We start from the raw sequence: 27,763 nt of genomic DNA, 5'->3' as shown, positions 1-27,763 counted from the left end.
GAGTATCCAGACCACATATACAGCACAGTCATCAAGGTAACATATACTGATAATGATGGTATATGTGAGATGCATAGGTATAAATAGAATGCCTCTTTCAGATTTTCTATCACCTCTGAAAGCGTTTGAGGAATACAGTAACGTACCTCTCAAGAGCAACCCAGCGGCCCTAAATAGTAGGCTGTTGAAAATATTATTCCAGGACAAAATCTCTGTGCGATTGAATGTAAGTTGAAATTATCATTTACTGCATATAAGTAAGGACGTAAAAAGTTCTAAGAATACTGTATGCTTATACAGGTAGGCCCAAGAGGAACTTTCAGTACTGAAGGATATGGCAGGAACGCTCAGTCGAAGAAAAAATGTCTCTTAAACATTGCCTCTAAAATGCACACCTTAATAGGTATGTGCACATTTTCAGTAGAGGAGACGTATTTCACAGTAGTGAAGATGAACAAACGCTCATAGTTCTTAAGGTATGCATTTACAAATAAGAGCCCATGTTTAAAAGATAGTTTCCTTGGAATGATCGTTCCTGTCTTTACCTTGCATATTGACCATTTCTTTTGGGCTACTTTGTGTACCGTGTAAATGACTTAACTGTGGTTACATCGGAGATGCACTGGGTCGTTATTTGTTATTTTATTCCACATGACCCTTTCTTAAATGCTACATGCACAACTGCCGTGTATTATATTAATATTAATAAGATGATTTCGGTGGAATTAAAATACGTTACATAAAGGAAATTGCCTCTGAGATTGCATTTGAATGAGAGCCTGGAAGTTGTATATCACGTAGCGGAGACGAGCTCAGATAGCCATCTGCCGACAACATAAGATACAATTTCCACCATCAGAGTCACTAAATTGTTCAAATGTTTTAATGCGTATCACAATTTACATCAGGCGTCTCACGACAGAACTGACCTACAATTCTTTGTCAAGGAGATGGGCTACTGAGCTTATCTGTTTCTACGAGGGGCGTTCAGTAAGTAATGCAAAACATGGTTGGAAAAAGGCCTAATTTGTTGGGGGCATCGTAGAATATTCCTGCTTCGGCCCCCATTGTTTCCTGAAGTTCCACTAGGAGGCGGCACGAGGCATAACCTTCTAATTGATGCCGGTAACGGAGGTGGGCTCCAAGCAGAGAGCTGTCATTGAGTTTCGTTTGGCGGAAAACTAGGGCATCGCAGATATTCATAGTCACTTGCAGGAGACCTGGTAGAGAACAAAAGCGCGGTGAGTCGTTGGATGAGGCGTCTGTCATAATCGCAACGTGGTTGCGCAAGCATGTCCCAGCTCGCTCTTGCCAGCCGGCAGCACATGGTCGACGAATCACGATCAAACAACTCGTGGCACAACTTTACGTCCCTGTTGGTACTGCTCGCTGAACTTCATTGGACTGTTCTTCCTCAGCCATCATACAGCCCAGATCTCGCACTTTCCGGCTTCAATTTGTTTTACCCAATGAAGGATGCACTCTGCGGAAAGCAGTACATGGATGATGGGCAGGTTATTGATGCAGCAAAACTTTGGCTCCGACACATACAATGGTTGAAACGGCTCTTAGCACTATAGGACTTAACATCTTAGGTCATCAGTCCCCTAGAACTTAGAACTACTTAAACCTAACTAACCCAAGGACATTACACACATCCATGCCCGAGGCAGGATTCGAACCTGCGACTGTAGCGGTCACGCGGTTCCAGACTTAAGCGCCGCTCGGTCACACCGGCCGGATCCGACACATAGAGGCCCTTCCAGTATGGTGACGTGAGGCTGCAGCAATGAACGGACACTATGGTGAAAAATAGGGTTTGGTAGCCAAGAGAGTGGGGATTAATACGACATATCTGAATCCTGAATGAAACCAACCCGTATTCAAAGAAAAATGTGTTGCGTTACTCATAGAATGCACTTCGTACATGGAACTACAAGGTAAAAGTACTTCTCTCAAATTTAGTTGCTCAGTTACATACCTCTACGTACGTATCTTCATGCCACGAAAGCTATGTTGCTAACATGTTGCATCTACTATTATATCTGTACGCTGTAAACCACTAAAAAGGGCATGGCGGAATATACTTACCATCATACCACATACTAGCGTTTCTTCCTTTTCCATTCGCGTAAAAAGCCCGTGAATAATGGTTGCTTGAATGTCTGTGAGAACCATTAACGGACTGGCCGGTGTACCAAGCCAACTGTTATTAGTCAGAAGCGTCGATCCGGTACGCGTTTGTTGTCTCATGCAACGAGCACTAAAAAATTTTAAATTCGTTTAATTGCAGATTCTTGTGCAGTGGTAGGTGGGGTGCCACGAACCGTATACTAAAAACTCTGGCCCGTGGTGTGTTGGGGCGGGATGGAGGTCGTGTAGGGGTCAAGTGGAGGTTTGTTTGAAGGTAAATTTTTACGTGTTTCTTGAACAAACCGAAAACGACACCCACTAGCCAAAATAAAATTAACTTAAATTTACTACAAAAACAGATCTTACTAATATTTTTCTTTAGGACAAATAGTTTAGACGACGTAGGAGACTGAAAAATAGCAAATAATTGAAAATTGCATGTTAATTGTACAAAATTATAGTTCATTGTTAAATTAAGCGAGTAAAGAACAAATATTAGATGAGTGTACGACATTTAAATGCAGCAGAGCCATATTAAGGGATATATTGTGTTATGTAGGTGTGACGCCGTGGAAAGGGAAACGGGTGTAGAAACAGAAACCTGTGGGAAAGAACATCGCCAGAACCACTTCCCTCCTTTATGGGTCTGCAGCGTGAAAAGAGAACATTTCAGTCTTCATTTTTTCCACCCCATTATGTTACAATAAGCAACTGCAGGGTGTGTCACATGTTGCGCTGACTCCTTTCGCAGCGCACCTTATAAATCAGTGGCAACAGAGTGACGAATACACCAGGAGAGTGGATGTTTACTTTTCACAAAATGGGAATAATTCTACATGGAATACAGATATGAGTTATTGATAATACAAACGCGAGATACACATACAGACAGAATCTACATAAATCACTACACACTGCTAGTGGGGAAATTAGTTCTTAGTTATCCTATAGAAAACTGCTCACTCTGCAGAGTTTACCAATAGACCATACCTCCCCAGTATTTTCCATCCAGTTCTGTTATGTGAGCATACAAAATTCCACTGTGATTTCGTATATATATGGTGTTATTTTTCAGTTTATTGAATGATTACTCATTTGCAGTTATTATGTGAGTTTTAATGGGAAATACGCTCCTATAAACAATATCTGGGAACTGTTTAACCTGTAAGTGTGATACTGTCAGTGACCTATGTGATGTTGGTGGGAAATTGTTTGGACTGGCAAATACAAGTTATCTGGGGAAGAAATGCGAGTTATCAATGTTTCAGAAACAAAAAAAAGGTATTTTCATGCATCTTGCAGAAAATAGTAAACCAGAGCAGACTCAATTAAATGAGGTGACTCATTTTTGAAAGAAGTTCTGGCAGAGTAACAGACTACATTATAGAGCTTCAAGTTTACATTCGGCTCACGTAAAATTTTGTTTTATAACTATCTACTCTGTGCGGAACGTGGTGGCGATGAGTTTCTTGATAAACAAAAGTCAGAAACTGAACAAATGCCACGAAGGAGTTTTATGTTGAATCCTTCATTTAGGACAATATAATTACAGCTTGTGCGCAGGAGAGGACGGGCAAATGGGGAGCCACCATGTGAAGACATATCGGCTCTGTTGTGGCTGTGTTAGCAGCAGATGCAGATCATCATGACGATCACTATACAAAGTTCTTAAGAGACATACGATCTACATCGAGAAGAAGACGACACCCTCACCATGATGACATTTTTGCATCAAAGGGGGTGATTTTCAGTTACATAGAGATTAATGACAACTGCTGATTCACCTTGGATGAGCTGTTGGCGTTAATTTCCGGAAAAATACCTCGTATAATGTCAGTGACGGACAGAACGAAAGACACACGTGGGGTCTATGGTATTACTTCTCGATACCATCCCAGAGGCGTGGCGAAGTTAGCAACGGAATTGTAAGTTTCCGTCAGACGTCGATAGCGGTGGTGGGCAGACCCAACAGTCCACGCTCACTGTGCCACGCCTCCAGCGGCTCTGGACTACGAGCGTCTTCTGCGCCCCGAATAGGACGGCCGGCGGCAACCAGACGACCCGCTTGCATTTGGAGCCCATTCGATGCAACGCCATCGTCTGTGCTTAGTGCAGCGAGCATCTTCGTTGTTGTTTCTATTTCTTGCTGCACTATTTGTAATAAGTCTTCGTATATCCATCATTTTAATTTGCAGCTCCTTGTATTGGCCGCGTTTGCATTTCAAATTGTTGTATGTGAGGTCCGCCAGTTATGCAAAACACCGTTTTTCTCAGTACCCAAACATGTTTCGGCACCACTGTGCCATCATCAGTGGGTTTTCGTTTTCATTTATTCTTTACATTTGGTGTGCATGAATTTTCTGGATCACTTGTGTGTTGATTACTACAGGTAGCTTATCATGTTTTCGTGTGGCAAGTACTTCCATTCTCCGCATAATGCTGAGATGTTGTGACGCACACGTAACTATGACACACACAGTGTTCTGGTGAAGAGAAAAGTGTTTTACTACGTTATTTGTGAAAAATACTTGTTATAGTTACGTGTGCATCACAACACCTCAGCATTATGCGGAGAATGTAAGTACTTGCCACACGAAAACATTACAAGTTACCTTTAGTAATTAACACACAAGTGATCCAGAAAATTCATGCACACCAAATGTAAAGAATAAATAAAATCGAAAACCCACTGATGATGGCACAGTGGTGCAGAAACATGTTTGGATACTGAGAAAAACGGTGTTTTGCATAAGTGGTGGACCTCACATCCAACAAGTCTTGGTATGTTTGGAGAAATGCCAGTTAAGTAAATCTTCTGTGTGTTAACTTGTTCGCTAATAATTTCGGCTCCAGTCCAGCTTTCTCTATGAAGACAGTTGCCGCACCACTCTGTAACCCACACCTCCGTATCACTGAGTATGAAGTAGTAAACAACACGGAGCACAGTGTTTTCAGCACAATTCGCACCAGAAAATCTTTGATGTGTTTTTGTACTTCAAGGGAAAATTTTTAAAATACGTGTGCCGTTCTTCAAAGAGCAAAGACAAACAAGCAGAACAGAAGTGAATAGTAAAACCATCTGCCACAGTTATATTGGAGGATAATAGCACATGATAGTTTGCAGACACCTTTTTTTCTGCAAAGTATGACAGTTTATATGGTATGTCGACGACAGAGAAAGAATCCTGCGATGACTGCAGATAGTGCCGCAGGTTGCCCCAAAGTCGTAACACAACACACACATCTTATATTAACACGTGTAGATCCACTTGATGATGGAGGTTTAAACCACAGAAACATGTTGTGGATATAAATAAACAGTGACTGGGAACACTAAACTTGTTGTTTCATTCGATATATTGAAAGACATTAAGTCACTATCTATCACCATTTTTTTTTCCATCTTATGACAAATTCTGTCGAGGAGCTAAGGAAATAGTACCTCATATAGTCTTCTTCTTCATGGACTGCATTTCAACGAATAATAGGGCTAAACAGCAACTTGAAAAAAAGTGGATACTGCAACCATTCGCCATCAGTCGTTCATATCTCTTGTCGTCCATATTGCCAACCACATCACTCACCGGACATACGGATCACAAACTTGACCAGTCTCCTTTCTGGTTTGGGTTTCAGTGAGCTTACTACAAAACTCAACAATTAGAGCTATAAGCTGTCTGCCGGCCGCGGTGGTCTAGCGGTTCTAGGCGCGCAGTCCGGAACCGCGCGACTGCTACGGTCGCAGGTTCGAATCCTGCCTCGGGCATGAATGTGTGTGATGTCCTTAGGTTAGTTAGGTTTAAGTAGTTCTAAGTTCTAGGGGACTGATGACCACAGATGTTAAGTTCCATAGTGCTCAGAACCATTGGAACCTATAAGCTGTCTGCCACACTGATGATACAATACTAAGGGAGAAAAAAATGGTTCAAATGGCTCTGAGCACTATGGGACTCAACTGTTGAGGTCATTAGTCCCATAGAACTTAGAACTAGTTAAACCTAACTAACCTAAGGACATCACAAACATCCATGCCCGAGGCAGGATTCAAACCTGCGACCGTAGCGGTCTCGCGGTTCCAGACTGCAGCGCCTTTAACCGCACGGCCACTGCGGCCGGCCACTAAGGGAGATATTCTGTCACTGTATACTGTATATTCGAAAATGTCGACTTCCTTTTCTCAGCGACTGGGATACTTTTCACAGCATGGGGGACAAAACACAGCATCCCGACCTCAACTCTCCATCATATGAAGAGGTGCAAGTCTTAAATCAACTCTCTCTGCAACAAAAGTAGACCATCTGGGTATTACAGAACTTAAGATATCAGTGTTCTAGACTTGAACACGATCAGTCCCATTCCACCCGACGTATTGACACGCAGTTTGGAATATGTGTTGTGAATGTCTGGTAAGTGACAACAGTCGGTGTAGCCTACTCTATAAGGACCAATAATTTCTGTTGCTAGAGTTTTATTCAGTTTACCAGTAACACAACTGATGGTGAATGAGTGAAGTAAGTTTGCTGTCATTCATCGCCAAGTAACTACTACACGGTGTACACAGGTTTACATATCTATTCCATTTCCCATCAGCATTACATAGGTCACTGACAATATCATATTTAATATTTAAACACTTCCCAGTCATTGTTCCTAGGCAAGTATTTTACATAAAAACTAGATAACTGTAAATATGTACTAACTCAATAAACTGAAAATAACGCCAGTATATAAACACGAGCAGTGTGCAAGTTTGTCTACTCACATTAGAGAACAGGAAGGGAAATCTATGAAGGTGTGTCTTATTGCATGGACGAGGGACTTCAGCTGATAATGCATGTGAGAAAAAGTACCACCACAGCTGTATCTTGTGAATGACTTTATTCTATCACACGACTACTTTCGGCGGCACATTACCGCCATCCTCATGCTCCACGACTGTCAAAAAGTATTTGATTTCCTCGGCGCATTTACTGTGGGATCCTTGTTACTAGCACACGTGTTTACAAAACGGTGTCGAGTATAGACTCTTGATGAAAGCTAGCCCACGTGTGGTAATAACAAGGACCCCATAGTAAATGCGCCAAGGAAATCAAATACCCTTATGGCAGTGGTGAGGCCTGAGGATTGCTGTAATGTGCCGCCGAAACTACTCGTGTGATAGAATAAAGACATTCTCAAGATATAGTTGTGTTGGTACTTTTTCTCATATAGGATGGGAAACGCTCGGGTGATACTGTCTGTAAACCCCAGTAACAGCAACGCTTGTTGTGGGAAAAGTGGCTTTTCCAAGAAGAAAGCTATAACTGCCATGAAGGATGACAAGTACCACACTAGCACTGTGCAGCGATTTCTGTAAGTTTTCTCTGTACCTGTTTCTCGTGTTAGTATTGTCAGTAACTCATGTGTTACATTTCATGTAGAGTTCAAAATTGGTTCAAATGGCTCTGAGCGCTATGGGACTTAACTTCTGAGGTCATCAATCCCCTAGAACTTAGAACTACTTAAACCTAACTGATCTAATGACATCACACACATCCATGCACGAGGCAGGATTGGAGTCTGCGTCCGTAGCGGTCGCGCGGTTCCAGACTGTAGCGCCTAGAACCGCACCGGCCGGCCATGTAGAGTTGACCCCAATTTATGAAACCTAAACATCCTCCTGATGGTGTATCTGCGCACTGTGCTCCCACTGATTTGTAAGTCGCGCTGTGAAAGAGTTGTTTAACTTTGTGAAGTATCTTGTAGTTGCTTCTCGTGACATAGTGGGGTAGAGAAAGTGAGGACTCACCTGCTCTCCAGTTTGCAGGCGGAGGTGTTTGACCACATTCTGGCGACCTGCTTTCCCTTACGCTTCTACCCTCCACACCATCACAGCTCCATTTTCAAAAATGTTAAAATGTGTGTGAAACCATATGGGACTAAACTGCTAAGGTCATCAGTCCGAAAGGTTACACGCTACTCAACCTAAACTGTCCTAAGGCCAAACACACACACCCATGCCCGAGGGAGGACTCGAATCTCCGCCGCGACAAGCCGCACAGCCCGTGACTGCAGCGCCTTAAATCGCTCGGCTAATCCCGCGCGCCTCACAGCCCCCATCACATGCTTTCTTTGTTAATGCGACTCTGATACAATTAGATACGCTACACATATTTAATAATTGTTATTAAGACACTTAATTTTACAATAAACATAAATTTTATATCTTTAAAACACTAGTTTTAATAATTTGTGTTTCTTCTATCCCCTGCATCAACCAAACTATTTCCACAAGAGGGAAAATGAACGGAATTTCTGTTAGTAAATTTAGTGTAGTTTAATTTTGTATTGGAACACGTTTTCGCTAGAGGATATGCCTTTCGAGTTATTCAAGAAGGACTTAAAAAAATCGACCATCATACGCCACGCTCACACCCCCTCTTCTCCGACAGGGAAATTTAGTGTGTTATTTATAGCTCTCCCACCTAAAAAGAAATTCTGACTACACGAATTATGTATCCTATTTTTAATTCGTAGGCTGTACTACTGTACTGTACTGTACTACCAACGTAGCGTGTTGCGTGTTAAGCTAGGCGACCTGCGAGGTTAACTGGAGAGTATGGTCCTAATTCCAGGTAGTGCTCCTCCTCCTACTCCCCTTTCTCCTCCCCCCCCCCCTTTTCGACAACGTGGCGAGCCGACGAGGAAATGGAAGAGGCGCTTATGTGACGAAAGGAAGCGTACAGGCATTGACATGATAGTTATAATACACCTTGCGTATGATAGAGTAGCAGGTATTTTAAAATTTATGTAGATTCGCAGATTCTTCTTGCAAAACTGCTTTACCTGAGAATAAGATGGTCTGCTGAGAAGTAAGGCCTCAGAATTTTTTATGTGAAAACTGATAAACATTTTAAATAAACAAACGCTTTCAACATTCTACAAATTTATTCTTTATGTTTACAGATATGTAGCCTTCTGCCACTAGAGGGCTCCGAATTGTAGTGTGTAGCATCGTGGTGTGTAACGAACTATGTCGGTGCTCGAGAAACAACGTGCTGTAATCGAGTTCCGAAAATTCGAAGAGTTCGTCCACACATGGAGCGCCCTTTCCTTTAGGCACCCGGTCAGCTACTCGCTTGTGACTAGAAAGCGCTCACGGAACTGTTTCTTGATCGCAGGATAAGAAGTGAACACCTACTCCACTCTATTGTACCTACGCTATTGTACGCAGAAGGTCACGCAATTGGTTGCATGTGTGATCCACTTAACTGTTCCATCAACAGAGGTACTGAAGCAAGTATGTATTTTTTTAAAGAAACCATTATATTTGATGTGTGATCCACTTAACTGTTCCATCAACAGAGGTACTGAAGCAAGTATGTATTTTTTAAAGAAACCATTATATTTTTGACTTTATTTTGAATGGCAGAGTAATCACGTAGATGTAGAAAGGCTCGGGAAATATTTGAGGTCAATAGCTGACCTGAATTGTCAGGTGTTCAGATTGAACTATTAAAAACGTGGACCCTTTTTATTCCATGAACCGTCCGAGATTCCAAAACGAAGTTCTTGGCATATAATTGTACGCAGAAGGTCACGCAATTGGTTGCATGTGTGATCCACTTAACTGTTCCATCAACAGAGGTACTGAAGCAAGTATGTATTTTTTTAAAGAAACCATTATATTTTTGACGGTATTAGAAAGTACTTGAAAAGTCGAGTACAGTGAAATAATGTTTGCGTTGAAACTTTTCACAGAAGTATCCGAGAAAGGAGGTAAAATTAAAACGTAAGGCGGTCGGAATCCGGTATTGCCAAATGAAAACGGCAAGACGCCTAACACCCCGCGGCTACTGCCCGCGGCTTTCCTGGTTTCCGACACCTCCACTGCCTCCACTCATATCCGACTACTTGCGGATTTTGTATTGTATTTAATTTTGCTGTCTCTGTATCAGTTTCAGTGCTGTTATGGAGCTCGTGTGCTGTCTTGATCATAGCATCCATTATTTTCTACAAATCTGATGATCATAGTTTTCCTTGATAGTCCTTTTTGCCTAGAGGTGTTCTACATAAACTGACAGCTGCCATTTTTTCCTAATGAATAACACTGAAAAGAGAATTTTTGTAGATATAATAGAAACAATCAGGTACAGATATGATTCATTGACAGACCACAAGAACATACGAACAATTAACAGGCATATATAGTATACACTACAACATTCAGACGACTATGTAAATACAGACAGAAGACACAATACTGTATCTCATCATCCAAACCACAAAATCCAACAGAAGACACAGATTCAACATTTTCCGAAGCAAAACAGCTACAGACATGATAATTAGCTAGGAATCAAACCACCCACATTCTCAAAAACTGCAGCCAGATATATGATATGCCGACTATGCAGAACAGTCGTAAGCAAAAATAACTGTCAAGAACAACTAAATATTGTTCAAATGTCTGTGAAATCTTATGGGACTTAACTGCTAAGTTCATCAGTCCCTAAGCCTACACGCTAATTAACCTAAATTATCCTAACGATAGGCCGGCCGGAGTGGCCGTGCGGTTCTATGCACTACAGTCTGGAACTGAGCGACCGCTCCGGTCGCAGGTTCGAATCCTGCCTCGGGCATGTATGTGTGTGATGTCCTTAGGTTAGTTAGGTTTAATTAGTTCTAAGTTCTAGGCGACTGATAACCTCAGAAGTTAAGTCGCATAGTGCTCAGAGCCATTATCCTAAGGATAAACACACACGCCCATGCCCGAGGGAGGACTCGAACCTCCGCCGGGAACAGCCGCACAGTCCATGACTGCAGCGCCTCAAACCGCTCGGCTAATCCCGCGCGACAACTAAATATTATCATCAGTGTAGCATTACAATGAAATCAACAGCAGCCCAGTATCAAAGCTTCACAACAGCCTTGAAATTAATATAAAAGCAGAAGACAGTTGTCCCATTTTCAAGTATGACATATATGACGCCTGACTATTGCAACTAGATGTGGCGAATGGCCCTGTGTAGATAATGAACAGTCTGTTACACAAATGTTTGCAGGGACCGTGGCGACACGTAGAGGGTTATCCGCCTTTGAAAATGGGACGGTAATCTGTGCAAGGCGGACAGGTCATAGCATATCTGCGATTACATACGAATGCAAGGTCAACTGTCTCTAGTGTAGATTCTCAGTTTCGCAGATGCAATGTTTCAAAAAATGGTTCAAATGGCTCTGAGCACTATGGTACTCAACTGCTGAGGTCATTAGTCCCCTAGAACTTAGAACTAGTTAAACCTAACTAACCTAAGGACACCACAAACATCCATGCCCGAGGCAGGATTCGAACCTGCGACCGTAGCGGTCTTGCGGTTCCAGACTGCAGCGCCTTTAACCGCACGGCCACTTCGGCCGGCCAGATGCAATGTTTCCACACGAATAAACTGCCACATAGGAAGACCACAAGTGTTCAGCGAATGGATGTCACATCGCCTCCACATCATCAACGATTTGCTCTGGGTCAAATCACCACCGAGTTGAATGTGTGGCTTCGACTACCCATTTCTGTCACAATGGCACGGAGACAAATGCTCATCATAGACTTCAGTAGGCGACTACCAACTCGTGGTCACCGCCCATTCGCAAGATTTCGCGGCACTCATTGCACAGAAGGTTTTTTTAAATTCTATTTCGCTCGTTTTTTAAGTCTATCCTGATGACTAAACAACCGAATGCTTCTGCGCTACTATTAACTACATTCGTTGCCTTTTATTACAGTTTGGTTCCATTCACAAAATGGCTGCGGTAACTAATGTACCATCTATTGTATTTTGTTTAGATTTTCAGCTTTGCTGCAGGCCGAGTTATTCTGCTAACTTAATGTTATGTGGTATTTCGAAAATTTACTGTTCTTCTCATTCTGTTGTACTTTAATGTATTTCTTGCCCTTGGTGGGATCTCTGTTTCTGGAATTTGGCTGACAGTTATGGGTAACCATCAAAAATACCACTAAGTGCAATTTCTATTAGCTCTTATCGGTTTCGTTCTGTTGAGTATTTTGATCTGTTGTCTAACTTTCGTCATCCTCCACTGTAATTAAATTTTCTGGTCCTGGTTTAACGTTTGACAAATCACCAGTATTGTGTTTCTATCGTCTGTATAATGTTCTTTTGCATTTCAGCGACATAGAAGTAGCTCCCAAAGAAGCCATCTTACTTGCGTGTGAGCCTTCCTTACTCCTTAAGATAACAGGAGTGCTATACTGTGTAACCACCTGAGACTCTTATAGAAGCTAATGTCGTTACAGAAACCACTAATGCGCGTTTCGTGTAGCTCGAGACTCGTTTGTAACTGAGACAAAGAAATGAGGAGCCTTTAAGAGCCTTCGACCATCGCAATGAAATGTGAAGCAACTTACTGTAGTAAGCGCGCATTAAAAGACAGTTTTCTTCATTCCTCTTTAAATACATATGCACAATTTGGCCTACAGTACCTTCAGTGCAACTCACTAACGATATGGTAGAATAAAGAATCTCTTTTTCTTCTCTTCTCAGCACGTACGAGGGTGATATGTTCGAGAAAATGAGTGAACGCTGGTTTTCTCATTAGAAGTAGTTATCAAAATATATGGCCATAACTCACAAACCAAACACACCACCTAGGATCAACCATATATTTAGTCATGAAATATGAAGAATATTTGCGTACAACAGATATAAGTGGACGTAGAGCTCACATTTATCAACAACGTTTTCATTAAGGCCGTATCTTTTCTTCTTCGTCCCAATTCATGTACCACTTTCTTCCATAAGTTCTATATAAATATTACACAGCAATGTTATAATTTCAGTAACATGACATTACGTGTAATTCATTGAATTAGTTTATAACTCTTCAGGGTGTTCAGAGCGTACAACTTGGATGCACACAATATGACGAACCTCATTGTGGGTTAATCACCTCTGAATATGGCAATGAAGTGCTGAAACCAGTTATTAACACTGTAATTACAAGGCGATCTTGACGTGATAAGTAATCATTATACACTGCACAACACAATTAAAAGTTAACTTCTTCGAACACCTGCAGTTGCCTCCCATTGCGACGCCTAAGTTTGAAATTTGACTCAAATTTTCCTGCAACATTCCTCTGTAATGGTATAAAACTGAGGCGCATTGCGATGTCACCCTTTTGCTCGGCGTCGCTTCGAACAGCAAGGTGTCGACACATGCGGAAACAAGGTCATAGCTCAGAAGTTCGCATGTGGTTTAAAGTGGGTTAATGATCTCACATTGGCACCAAACTTCAGCACAACTCTGTCCAACGCCATCATGTAGTTGTCACAGGATGGGATGGTCGTCACACCCACTCTTACCCATATTTCAGCCCTTCTTTTAAGGCCTCTGCGATGGAGGTCAGCACTGCGACACGCAACGCTGAAATCAAGCGGTTTTCTTACGGGTGACCGTGGAAAACTTTTCAGACAAACCGCCATTCAGAATCGACACGAAAATTCATCAGGAGCTGGCATAAAGGGCAGCAATGAAACACCACTTACCTTGGGGCATTGAGTCCCACACATTTCGCGGTTGAAAACGACAGTTCGCAATGCGATGAGCTAGTGGACGACATTCTTTACAATTTTCGATGCAGCGACAACCCCCACCCACTCACCCACTCTAAGGAAATCGTAGAGCTGTAGCCCTGCTGAACGAGATCTGGACCCTTTGGAGCAACTGCAGTTTTTGCTCTGGTATATACTTTGAAACCACAAAGGGCAGTTCAAAAGCATTGTACGAAATTTGAACGTGATTTGAAGCAGCAAATGGTGTTTATGCTTTTTCAGCCCTCCTGTTTGTTTTAGCCCTCCTGCTTACGTTGGGTACCTCACTGCTTCTGAAATTAGATTCAATGAACAGTCACGATGTTCTGACGCTGTGTTCGAGGTTTCATATAATACTGTAATTAAAGATGAAAATATTTCGATGTATGAAGAAATTCCTAAGCAAAGGATGGTTTCACTCGAGGCTACCTGGATATTTACGGCGCTGGAGATGATGTAAATAATAAATATGAAGTAAATATTTTGTACGAACCGACGAACGGGGTTCTACGAAAACTAAAGATGCAAAACTGTTTTCGGATTTCATATCAGGATTATAACTGCATTATAAAATGTAACAATCTTGTCAGATATCGGCTATTTGTTTATCAGTGTAATCAAAAGTCAATTCGACCCACAGTCGGTTGCTGTTAATTTCTGGTTGAAGCAAGGTTAGAAGTAACGCACAGAACAGCAGAAACTTTCACTTACAGCGGACAATAGACAGGACTCCTCAAAGAGGAGAATGTATTGTTAATAGCTATTTCAGATATTTTTGTGTCTAAAGTATTGTCGTGATGGACAGCATTCTTGGAAATACTTTGACGTTTCCCACAATTTGCATGAACGTCGAATCTTACAGATCTTACAGCAATGAATCGAAAATTTCATACAAATAATCCGTCTATTAAAATAATCGAGCAGCACTTGCGAATCAAATGTCAACGTTGAAGCAGCTGTTTCCACTGACTCATTTCGTAATGACATACTCATTCTTGAAGTCCTTATCTCTTAATTCCACAAAACGTTTTATTCTTTCGATGCTCACTACGTTACTGTTAATTTGCATTAATGAAAGTTGCTTATAGTGGCAATAAAACAGTGCACTCATTAATTTTCCTTCAGGGGGATCGTGACGTGCTGAGATGGCGCTGTCTCTAGTAACGTTATTTCTTTTACGTTTATATCACATGCTAAGATCTGAAATACAAAATCGTTACGCTTGTAAGTCAGTCCAATAAAAATATAAAGCCATTTTTGATACTCACAGTCTCATTCATCCAAACGTATAGGGTACTTAGCGTTAAACTAAAATCATGAAATTTGGCAAGAAGCACGCTTTAACAATAAAAGTAAAGGAAAAAATTCAAAAATTTTTGGTTTGTAATTATAGCATACAAAAAATATCTTTTGCGATTACAAACTTACACTGCATTTGTAACCTGTTAAAAATCTCAGGAACTACTGTAGGATTTTTATATGGGTTTTTACTAGCAGGTAGATTGCATCACGAGGAAGTTTTCTGTGTATAATTTCCAAATATTTCGTGACAATTGGCTGAGCTACGATGAAGTGAAGCCTCCTGGCTCTGTTAAAACGATGCATTTGCCATCTAGCGATGACTGGCGTAAGGACACCCGACTCCCGAGCCACATCGTCTCATTCTCTCAAATATTCCCTGACAGTCTATGCTTCCGACACGTACAGCATCTGTAATGTTTCAGAGCAAAGTATTACTCGTAAATGATGCACCATTGCACTTCCATTTTTTGGCATGAGGTTTCAAAAGCCCATGAAATATCCATTGAAGTGTTCCACAGAACAATTCGAGATTCGCATGACACCAGTAGCCCTATGGCCGGCTGTACCGTTCTCTTCTCTACTGACTTCCGCAGATCTTACCAGTAATCGAAAAAGGCAGGAGGTCAGACGGAGTCAGAGAATCTGTAGTTAGAGAGAGCTTACGTCGCCCATCGAAATCGCAACAATGTGCTTACATTTCACGATGTGCGGTTGCAGCTGTAGCGGTTCTAAAGCTAAGTGCTGACAAAGTCATTTGTGCACTGTATTCAGATATTAAATTTCAGTAGTTTTCAATCGTTCATCCAAATGTTAGCAATGTGTTCACATTTTGCGGAGTGCAGTTGCAGCTGTAACGGTTCTTATGTTCTGACAAAGTTGTTTCCGCTCTGTTATTTGTTTATTAAATTTAGTAGTCTTCAACGGTGTCTCGTGTTGTTTCTGATGATATAACGGATTAATAAACTTTCAGAAAGTTTCGCCCACTGTGTTTTATAGATCTGTTTACGCACTGAAGTCATCTATTAAATTTAGTACGGTAGTTTTCAGTTGACGTTTCTTATTGTTTGTAGCGAAATATTTCAGTAAAACTTTCGTTCACTGTGTTTAATTTCTCTGAGTGTTCCAGTAGTCGCTTGGAGTTTTGGTTTTAGATTTTTAGATAAAAAAATTGTGTGAAATTTTTGTGATAGTGGGATTAGTTGTGGTTCAATAGTATTAATAAAAGTAGTTGCTTTTTTAGTACAGAGGGAAATTCGAGATCACTATTGTTAGTTCTTTAAATAGTTCTGCTGTTGTAATTGAACTTAGTTAATGTAATTTTCTCAGTAATTTTTAACATTTTACTATGAGTGAGAAGTGTGGGCTTTGTCGTAGGTTTGTGAGTAGCGGGTTACGGTGTGAGATTTCTTCAAGGTATTTTCATTGGGGGGAGTGCAGTGGGGAAGCCAGTGGGCATTGTAGCGAGATCCTCTTCTGGAAATGCAGCATTTGTAGCAGAAATGAGGATAGAGGAGCAGTGCCTAAGACCTGGCCCTCCAGGTGCAGGTACAAAAAGCAAAGGCGAAACTACATAGGTTGAGGAGGCTATATGGCGCTGGGGAATGGGAACTGGCGGTTGGTAAGAAGGCAGCTAGGAGGAGGAGATATTCAGACAGCTGTACTTTCCATATAACTAATAGATTTGACGAGCTGCAGAGTTTAGTGGAGAGGAGCCTCTTGTAGTTGTAGCTGTAGGAGACATTCAGCAGTCCACAGAAGTTAGGATGCTTAAGCCAGTTGCAAATTATAACAGAAAAAAGAAGGTCCTCCTGCTGGGTAGTTCGAAAGGCAGAGGTGTGGGCCACCAGTTACAGGAAGTGTTGGGGAGTGAGTACCAGGTCACCAGCAATGTGAAGGCTAGGGCAAGGTTGGCTCAGGTGACTGAGAACATAGGGGAGTTACGCAGAAATTTTACGAAAGAAGCCGGTCGCTGTGACCGAGGGGTTCTAGGCGCTTCAGTCCGGAATCGCGCTGCTGCTACGGTCGCAGGTTTTAATCCTGCCTCGGGCATGGATGTGTGTGATGTCCTTAGGTTAGTTAGGTTTAAGTAGTTCTATGTCTAGGGGATTGATGACCTCAGATGTTAAATCCCATAGTGCTCAGAGCCATTTGAACCATTTTACGAAAGAGGGTCAAGTAGTGATTGTGCGTGGAGCTGGGAACAGGGCTGAAAGCGACGGGGAGTATGATTTGGTGATTATCTGATAAAATAGCTATTCTGACTAGTGGCATTAATGTGCATTTCGTGCAACTGTTTCAGCATCATGACCGGCTTCATCTTAACGCTGCTGTTAGGCGTGTTAACATTGGGCTTGTTGTGTTGTACCCAATCGTCTAATATATGGTGCCTAGGAAACCTGCTTTCTCGGATCGTTAGACAACAAATCGAGCAAATCGTATTAATGGAGTTTATTACAAAATGAAATGATTATAATACTTATCTTTGTGAGATATAGACGTGTCGCAAGCAAGGAGCGACTGACAAACATAAGGAAGCTCTTCAGTATGTACAATTCGTAATAAAGGTGAACCAATACAGTTTCTGAGTCACTGCTGTAGCTTTTGTAGGCCGCCTCGTCTTCAACTAGGGCCGCGACCAGGCGGCGCGACTCTTATATTCCCTTCTATTACAAGCCGCTGCCGTCTCGGTGTCGTCCTAGAGAGGGATCCGTCAGAGCACTATTGGCTGACATCGTCTCACAGCCCTCTCTGCTATAACATTCCTGGCCGACGTGCCGGCGCTTAACGTTACGCCGGAGCAGGGCTGGAGAAGGCGCTGATGGCGGATGGCATGGCTCACATTGCAATGGTGCCAGTTGAGTCTATCAATAGATCGGGTTCCACTATGCACGGCCTGCCCCTCAATAGGTATGAGAAGGGGAGGCTCGCAGAGCTTATAGTTGACAGTGTAATAGGCGGTTGTGGAATTACTCATGGGAAAATTCCTGTATTAGTCGGTGTTAGAACTGCACCTTTTGTAGACTGAAGTCAGCTGATAGGTATCCCTACTTAAAGGAAGTCCCTCTAACAAAAGAATCACCGTCAGAGGAGGCCAGATATCCGAGCAGTAAAGGAATTAGCATATTTCATCAAAATATAAGAAGTACTAGAGGTAAAGTTAGTGAACTGCTAATATATGTTGACTAACATAACTGGCATATCGGAGGACCAATTAAATCATTTGACAATTCAGAGACTTCCTTCACCAGGATACAGATTAGCTGTGCTTTTGTTCTTGCTATAGAGTTTTCGTAAAGGTTCCGAACTGCTTTAATTATGATAGAACTTATATTAAACGCGTTTAAAGCTTTCCACAATTTACATATGGATATATTATCTTACGCTTTTTCTATACCTACAAATACTAAATGATGGGGTTGATTTTAATTTTTTCTTTTCAATTATTTGTTGAAAGCAGAATATATGATCTATCATTGATCACCCTACTCTGAAGCCAGCCTGTGCCTCGGCCTTCATTTAATTAAACTCTGTTTCCAAAAATTGTTTGATAATCCTTCCATAAAGTCTGTTAAATACATTAGTTACCGTTAATCCTCTGTAGTTCTCGCACTCAACTTTTCTTCCTTTCTTGTGGATTGTTGATATATATCTTACTTTGCAGTCTTCTTGTATGGGCTTGCCATTTAACCATTTTTCTAAAAGCCTTCTCGAAAGTTCATGTTACTTATCTATATAGTATTTCACCAGTTCAGATGGTACTTCTGCAGTTGTAGTAACACTTCGTTGTAACTGATTTTTTTTTACTGCTTCTGTGACCAGTGAAATGCTGCCATTATTTTCTGTTTCTTCTATATCGTTCTTAAGTGTATCCCAAAATCTTCCATGTCTCTGAGCCTCTCTTACCTCTAATTAAATTATTCACTTTATTACAGGTATTATCCCAATTATTATTTTTTGTTGTCACCATTTTACTAATATTTACTTGTTGTGCTCTTAATTCTATCGTGTCCTGGATACTTTGTGTATTTAGCCATCTTAATTTATACCTCTTTCACTATTTCTGTATCAAAATACTGTAAAGATTTTTTTTCTCATACATAGTTTTATTAGCCTAGGGCTTTTTTGGCTGCTTGATGCAGAGCATTAGCAATATATTCATAATGTGTATCTGTACTCTCAAATTCTGTTTCGGTTAACCTTTCATATTACCTTTTTTCTTAATAAATATACCGTACGTTCATTTCCTAGGCTATGTACGTTATGATTTCGGATGCTTATTTCAGTTTTAAAAACTTCCTCTTCATTAACAATTTCTTCTTTACTTTTTACAGCTGCATATGGAAATACAATTTTATAATTAACCAGATTATGGTCGTTCTGGATCACTCCGCTGTATTCTCTGACGTCTTAGATCACACATGAGATAATGTGTTAATTATTTGAAACTAAGCATGCAAGCGAGAAAAATTTTAGAGAATGGTTTAAATGATTTTTAAAATCCGTTGGAAGTCGTGAGTGCACTTTGAGAGGAAGGTGGTTCCAACCACCACAACGCATGTTTCCAGATAGCTACTTGTATGTGTACCAAGTACGGTTGGAATCGATTCAGTAGTTCGGGAGGAGATGTTGAACATACATACACAAATACGTCCGTACATCTACTTCTATAAGATACTAGCGACCCGACCGAGGTTCGCATGCGTAGCATTAAGTATCTACGGACAGATGATTCATGTGGCGTAGCATATTTTGCTTGCGGCCACTGCGTAGAGATATGAATAAATTATATAGAACAACGTTAAATAACGGACTATCACCACTTTCATATAACTTCTGCAATGTAAGTAGCGCACCAGAAAAGTTGTCTGGAGGCCGGGATGCTGTGTGTTCTATACTGAATTGCTGTTTGGACTGACATCTTATGGAAGTGATTGGAGCACATCGTGATGTAAGTAATATGTTAACAACGAATGTAAATATTTTATACTAATCATGGGTGAATGTGCGTGTGCGTGATTCAGTATGTATCGGAAGCCGGCTGATGTGGCACAAATAAAAGAAAAAAAAGATAAAACATACATCATTTACATGTTTAGCAAGTGTTGCAGCACACCTATTGTGAAAGGTAGTACGCACTGTGAAACTTTGTTGAGACTCATTACAGCAGTTCCTTGTCGTGGACCCGTTATGGTAGCATTCTCTGATGTGTCACAAAAAGAATCGAGTCCACATCTAGGTTTGATTCAAGCACAGCAGAGAGCTGAAATGAAGCAAAGTTGCAAAAGTTGCTAAATTAGTTTCTCGGAAAACGTTTTATTTGTAGCTTTAAAAATAAGATACACACATTTTGGTTTCACAATTTTTTCATCAGATAATTGTTCTTAGACGATTGTAGGGAAACTATTGGATAAAATATCGCACTATTTCAAACTGTAAATCTCACATCACAGTGTGTTCACGAGATGGTTATCTTTTCGTTATTGCTCGTAGTTATTACGATGCTCCAAAGTTAGGTAACTTACTACCAGTTTTCTGAACTACTTCCAGTGAATTAAGATTGTTAACTACGATTGCTTATCTGAGAGAAGCAGAAATTGGCAATACGAAATTGTCATATTTTGACATGAATATTTCTTTATCATTGACAGATGAATACTAGGTTAAAATGCAGAGTGAAAAAAGGTCGACAAGACGAGATTCGATTCTACAACGTTCCAGTTTCCAGCTAAATGTTCTTTTGCTACGCCCCCAGACCATATGTCAACTAGATGCCACATGCTGCGTTCCCGGGTCACCGCGGCTATCCCAAGTTGTGGTGGCTGTTCGCTAGGTGGTAATATCGTAGATTTAACAACATAAACTTACTCAATCATAATTCAGAAAATTTGTAGGCAATATTTGTAAATTACATACAGAAACCGTCCCCATTTATCAATGTTTCTATTAGTCAACACTAGATCTAAATTCCTACAGCAGTTCCCGAGATAAGACTCCATATACATAAGGTCGCGAGCAAGTGACTTCAATTTATGTACAGAGGGAAAGAACAGAAGAAGACGAAGAAGAGCAGGAGGGAGAGGATAAGAGATAACAGCTGTAATTTGGTGATATCAGCATATGATTTTTCCCATTTTCCACATCACTATAGAAAAATAGGACTTAAAGTGAACCACATTCTGCAGCTGCCTATTGCTATGTCGAACAGGCGGCCTGCAATTTTTCGCTACAGAGCCATGAAGTTCATCAAAGAACATTTTTCTCCTGGTCAATAACAGTGCAGACTATGAAATGCTTAAAGCTGACTTCCAAACATTTGAACTGGTTGTTTTCGGATAACCCACATTACGTTTTCAATGAATGATGGGACTGTCACGGAGCAATGGTCCTTATGCTTTTGCAAGATAAAGTATAACCTGTTCAAATAGCATGCACATTCTGAATACATGACTGCCTCACACAAACACGTCACAATATTCCTCATGTCAGTCTGAGCTTCACGCATTTGCTTTAAATTCGATGTTCTTGTTTACACAAAACAAAAACATCAAATGTAAAGCACACATGTGATTTAAAAACTGACATGAAGAATATTATGAAGTGATAATTATAGAATATGTGTGCTGTTTCAAATGTAACAGCTTATACAGTGTCCTGGAAATGTGTGAGGCCCGCAGCGGGACAGAGCGCTGTCCACTGGATCACTCTGAAGGCGCGGACGACATGCTGCTGAATGAAACACTAATGTAATCGTAAACATTAGACGTCTAAATATGGACGTGATAGCATGCACTGAAATAAAGCATTTTAAAATAAATTGTGGTTGGGTGCGTCATTTACCAATAATCATTGGGATTGTTCCTGTGGGTATGAGAGAACTACGTGTGACGATAGCACGCCTGCATAGGAGCTGCCTTACGCCACTTTCAACAACAGGTGTGAATTAATTATGCAAGTTGCACAGATAAATAAGATTACATATTACGAAAGTGTGCCTACCTGATTTTTTATGATCACCAACAGATTGTGGGTACATGAAATTTCACATTTTGATATATAAATTCCGACTTTTATTCCAGAATCGAGTTTCCCTATCTCAGTTTGCCATTCTCCACCAACCCGTAAAATTATTGGTGGAAGATGTGATAAAGAGGCCACTCTAAAGGAACTGAATTTTCACCAAATAATTTTTACTGATAGAAGCTTGCCGCTTACACAGTGTCAATCTGCATACTAAAAGGTATCATACAAAATATTTTTATATGGAAAGGGAAATAATAAATAGGAACTGTGTGCATATCTCGGAAGACTTACGTAGTGGGCATTTTCCACTACCTAGAGGGAATTTTTAGCCAGTGACATCGCAACAGCATCCCGTGTTCGTTCTTCCAAGTTCTGGACGCAGTTTCTAGGCATCTTGATGTCCTTAGAACCTGAAACAGTATCAAGCGGCTGGAAGAGACCATTTTCAATAGTATTTTTCATTATACCAAATTTAAATGAACAGAGACAGTTTGAAATATTACAAAGTAACTAGTTGTAAACCGTCACAGGGCTATAGAATGACGAATGACAGTTTCTATATAAATAGGTTTAGAAGTGAATCTGATCACTAATACTATCACGACATACAGAGTTTCGGAAATTAGTGTTACAAGCTTCTAGGACTTGTAGAGGGGAGTGAGTAGGTAATATCCTGAATTAGGACCCATGTCCAGAATAGTACCGTTTCCGTGCAACAATTATTTGAAAATATGTTGGTAACGTGACCACCTTTAGAAGTAAATGATTCGGCATGACCAGTTTATCACTTGTTTTGCAGTTCCGCTCTTTAATAACCAAAGAAATTGCTCCAGTAGTCGTTGAATGGTTCTCTTGAACGTGATGCAGTACGGGATCTTCCAAGTCGAATGTAAGATGTCTCCATCGAGCACCACAGTCACGCTTGCTGACAGTTAAGGTAAACTTCCTCAAAGAAGTAGCGTGATTGTGGCAAAAAGGGTATGCGAAGCACTCGGACAATTTGGAGAACGGTCTTGATAAAGGGGACGAGCAGCTCTTCCACTATCATAAGCTTTGCCATTCAAAAGGATCATGTCGGTGTATTCTGCAAACGTGTACTCAGTCATGTTGCTCCAACACTCAGATACTGAATGAGGCTCGAACCAGGTCAGAGATATAGATTAGAAGTCAAATGAAGCAGTTATTTCGACGTAACATCCTCCACCATCACTACACTGTTGCATATCTACCTAAAAAACACATTTTCAAACGACTGCAGCACGGAAACAGTACGTTTCCGAACATGTGTTCCTGTTCAAAATATTATGTATTCGCTCCCCTTTACAAGTTCTAGAAGTTTGTAACGGGAATTTCTGAACACCCTGTTTGGATTTAACTAACTCTTATAGGTATAAAACACTGGGCCACTCTTCCGGACAAGTAGTGTGGCCGATTCTCCCGATCTTACATACCGTTGACAATAGTGGTTCACAGATGACTAGCAAACCGAAAAACACTACAAGGAAGTACATTTGTACACAAAAAGTTGTTGTTCAAACTTTTAAATTCTAAAAATGTATTGCGCTGTGTGTAAGTGAGATATTAAGAACAATAAAAATGTCGTTTCTAGCATCAGGTGACTCAAAATCAGAAAAGGTTTTACTAAGAAGTGACAGAACCAGATTCTTCTGTCAAACTCACTGACAATAATTATGGTGCATATTAGAACTAGTCTGACATCTTCTCTGCAGGCAGCACCTAAGTTGAAGGCAAAAAATATGTAATGAACGCTTTTCCCGCCCTGGCTTCTTTACTAAACTTTTCCCACTATCATCCCGCTGAAACAGAATATACGTTTTTTTAATATTTTGTGTCCACCCACTGAACTGCCTTTGAAATAGGTAGAATTAGATTCTTTTCGTTTTGTTTCGCCTATGAGAGTGATGAGAATGCTTGTGTGTCCTGCAGGGAGGCAGTTGCGGTGAAGTGCCGACGACTGACGGGCGACAACCAGCCATGCCCCGGGGGCTCGGCGGCCAACGTGCTGCGACGCACCATGAACACCAAGTCTGCTCGCGTCCTACTTCTCGTTACCTGCGTCTACCTGGGCTGCTGGGCGCCCTACACGCTTCTATACCTAGTTAAGGTCTCCGGAATCTCATCCCCAGCCATCGACCTTGCCCAAAACCTCGCCTATACTTTCGCCAACATCAATTACCTCGTCAACCCATTCATCTATTCGTGGAAGAACGCGAATGTTCGTCAGTGTATTGTAAGGACCCTCCAAGACCTGGGACTGTACGACAAATCTGTATTGAGTAATGCAGTCAAGAGTAATGTTTCTGACAGGAGGACTAGCAGCAGGACACCGTCGAGTGAGCAAATTATTCCTACTTAGTGGTCCATCATTCCAGTGCTTCGTTCGTCATTGAGGATTCAGCATTCGATTCGTATAGAAGTGTGCTGCCGGTATTTTGTAAATGAACGAAGTAGCAGGAGAAACGACCTGTTGAAAAATGTCGTTTGTCCTTCGCCAATGTCAGTGTAATGTGCAAAATCTGTTGAAAAATGTCCATCCAACGTGCATTTCAGCAACGTTCAGAGAAGTATCCAGAACATTACCATTGTATAAGAAAGACATAGCATATAATTAGTAAGTGCTAGTCTGAACTAATTTCTTTTCCTTTTTTTGTGTATATAGTGTTGTAAATTATCACCGGAGAACGTCTTACAAGTACGGATTTTACACATGCGTAAAGACATAATTATGAAGGGGAATACTTGTGTAATCTTGGAAAACGTGAGTGTAATTAATAACTAAGTTGAAGGACGTTATAAAGCACACATACGTTCTTAGACTAAGAATTAGTAACAAAAATGTTAGATATTATGCATTGGCTTTCCTCTCCTATCTTTTTTTTTAGTAATAAATCTTACTACATAAAACGAGAATTTCGAATATCCTCTTTTGATATAGTAATTGGTGAACATCTCATTCATAGACTGGAAATGGGTACAGTTGATAATGTAATCACACATAATTTTCTCTGCTCACTGTGTGTGTGTGCGTGTGTGTGTGTGTGTGTGAGAGAGAGAGAGAGAGAGAGAGAGCGAAAGATAAGAACATATTGGTCTTTGTATAAACATTTTTAATTTGATGATGTAACTATGGTTAACTGTTTTCTGTGTCAAATATACATTCGATTTTCCTGTTTTACTTGTGGTAAAGTATTTGTTGAATTTTTAAATATACAGTCAAACACATAATTTTTTTCTGTGTAAACTACTGCACCAAACACAAACGGAGCTCTGTCTCCCTCACTTTCCTTCTTTTTCTACATTTTGTCTCTTGTTGCATTAATTTATTGAATAATATATTTGAGACTTTTTACTTTAATGGATATAATTCCCAGCTTAAATCGGTGAGTGTTTCTATTTTTGTACATAATCAGTCATAGCATACCTGTAGTGATTAATAACTTACGAAGTAGTTGTTCTTGTTTCCATTATCATACCTCTAGTTTAGTCATATCTCTACATTTCAGGTACAGTGCACCCACATCTAGCATATCAACTTTCGTTACATCATACTCACTGTTATCAAACATACACCAAAATGTAAACAGTCAGGCAATGCTGTCACTGATATACCAGTGTGAACATAAACACATCCTGCATCACAACAAATGAGGCTCTGAGAACCATTAGAGCCTTAAGCGCAGAAACAAAGTTTGGAGAAAAATAGACGTTTGTGAAAATGAAATTCATAGGCTAACCAATGAAGGTGTGAACTGTGTTTCGATCAAGCTCCACCATCCTGTATTTCCTAGAAAAAGTAGTGTGCATCCATTTTATGTTATGAAACATTAATTAATATTTAGGATTTTATGTATTTTTAATGTTAATTCACAAAATTTATATATTTAGGATAGTAAAAAAAGTATCTTTTCAGAGTTGCAGTGTTTGTGATTATGTGAAATTAGAATCAGAACATAAAGATTAGATACTAAGTGTGCCACACACAAAATAACTATGACCTTTTTCAACACTTCATGGTCCTCGTCGTCATACTCGTTAAACACATTCTGTGTTTCAGGTGAAACTGCTGATACACATCTAATTATGAAGTATTACTACAGCGTGTATGATGTAGCACTAAATTATGTTGTCAGTCCTAGATGGCAACTGAGAAGTGCAAAAATACAAAATTTTGGTTTGTGCCTTTGGACCATACGGAAATTGAATATCCAAGAAATCAGTGACACAACTTTTTGTAAATGTTCATATATTAAGTGTGGATACAGATATAGTGTGGATGTAGATGGAGGTGAAGCTGGTTCACCATACAATCTACAGGTAACAGGATGATGCATACATGCCCCAGTCTCAAAACTTATAACAGTGTGCTTTAGACCCCTGCAGTTCTCAGCACCTCAAATGTTTTATTTTATCTGCTACACCATCAACTTATTTTTCACAATTTATCTGGCTGTGGTTCTTGGTACTAGATGAACTGAGTTAATTTAGATGATATAAAATGACTTGTGTGTAGATTGTAATTCTTGCCTCATCACAGAATAATGAAAATTTCAGTCTACTAACGTAATTGTTATGTATTTCAAATTATTTTATGTATCTAAATTGATATCTATTGTATACCATTTTCCATACTGTCTCTTTTCTCCTTCATCTAATTAATTATAGTAATATGAAGTAGTTAAAAAACAGGTTTTTAATAAGTTGCTCTACAAAAGAAAATATGAATCATTCAGTACACAAATTTGTACATAAATTACTACATTTCTTAAATTGGACAACCTGTTTTCTATTTTTCAAGGAAGAAGTTTTAAATCGTCTACATATTCTCAGAAATATCTAGAGAGTACGATGAATGTCGTTTTTGATCAGGTACTTTTGGGTTAACATGTTCTGTGGTTACCTTTGCTTGATGAGGTGGCATATAACTTTCTTGACATTTGGAGTGACTAATTAAAGAAAATTGTGGATGTTTTAGAGCAGTTTATTGCAGTAACATGTTGTTGTTGTTGTGGTCTTCAGTCCTGCGACTGGTTTGATGCAGCTCTCCATGCTACTCTATCCTGTGCAAGCTTCTTCATCTCCCAGTACCTACTGCAACCTACATCCTTCTGAATCTGCTTAGTGTATTGATCTCTTGGTCTCCCTCTACGATTTTTACCCTCCACGCTGCCCTCCAATGCTAAATTTGTGATCCCTTGATGCCTCAAAACATGTCCTACCAACCGATCCCTTCTTCTAGTCAAGTTGTGCCACAAACTTCTCTTCTCCCCAATCCTATTCAATACCTCCTCATTAGTTACGTGATCTACCCACCTTATCTTCAGCATTCTTCTGTAGCACCACATTTCGAAAGCTTCTATTCTCTTCTTGTCCAAACTGGTTATCGTCCATGTTTCACTTCCATACATGGCTACACTCCATACAAATACTTTCAGAAACGACTTCCTGACACTTAAATCTATACTCGATGTTAACAAATTTCTCTTCTTCAGAAACGATTTCCTTGCCATTGCCAGTCTACATTTTATATCCTCTCTACTTCGACCATCATCAGTTATTTTACTCCCTAAATAGCAAAACTCCTTTACTACTTTAAGTGTCTCATTCCCTAATCTAATCCCCTCAGCATCACCCGATTTAATTTGACTACATTCCATTATCCTCGTTTTGCTTTTGTTGATGTTCATCTTATATCCTCCTTTCAAG

The 27,763-nt window shown here is 40.3% G+C and overlaps 1 protein-coding gene across 3 annotated transcripts in view; it reads left to right on the top strand.

The window, feature by feature from the left end:
* LOC126249621 (adenosine receptor A1-like) overlaps window positions 1–26,530 on the top strand; it is a 167,005-nt gene extending 140,475 nt beyond the window's left edge. For 2 of the 3 annotated variants that reach the window (XM_049951292.1, XM_049951291.1), the window contains one exon: window positions 23,987–25,367. In XM_049951292.1, the coding sequence (XP_049807249.1) occupies window positions 23,987–24,416 (430 nt within the window). In that variant the 3' untranslated portion in view covers window positions 24,417–25,367. Of the gene's footprint in view, window positions 1–23,986; window positions 25,368–26,114 lie in introns of those variants that run through there. The other variant, XM_049951293.1, reaches the window with a different exon arrangement.
* The last annotated feature ends 1,233 nt before the right edge of the window (window positions 26,531–27,763 follow it).

The sequence above is a fragment of the Schistocerca nitens genome, chromosome 3 (assembly GCF_023898315.1).
Source record: "Schistocerca nitens isolate TAMUIC-IGC-003100 chromosome 3, iqSchNite1.1, whole genome shotgun sequence".
NCBI lineage: Eukaryota > Metazoa > Arthropoda > Insecta > Orthoptera > Acrididae > Schistocerca > Schistocerca nitens.
The sequence above is the reverse complement of the archived record's forward strand: the minus strand, read 5'-3'. Positions and strand labels throughout refer to the sequence as shown.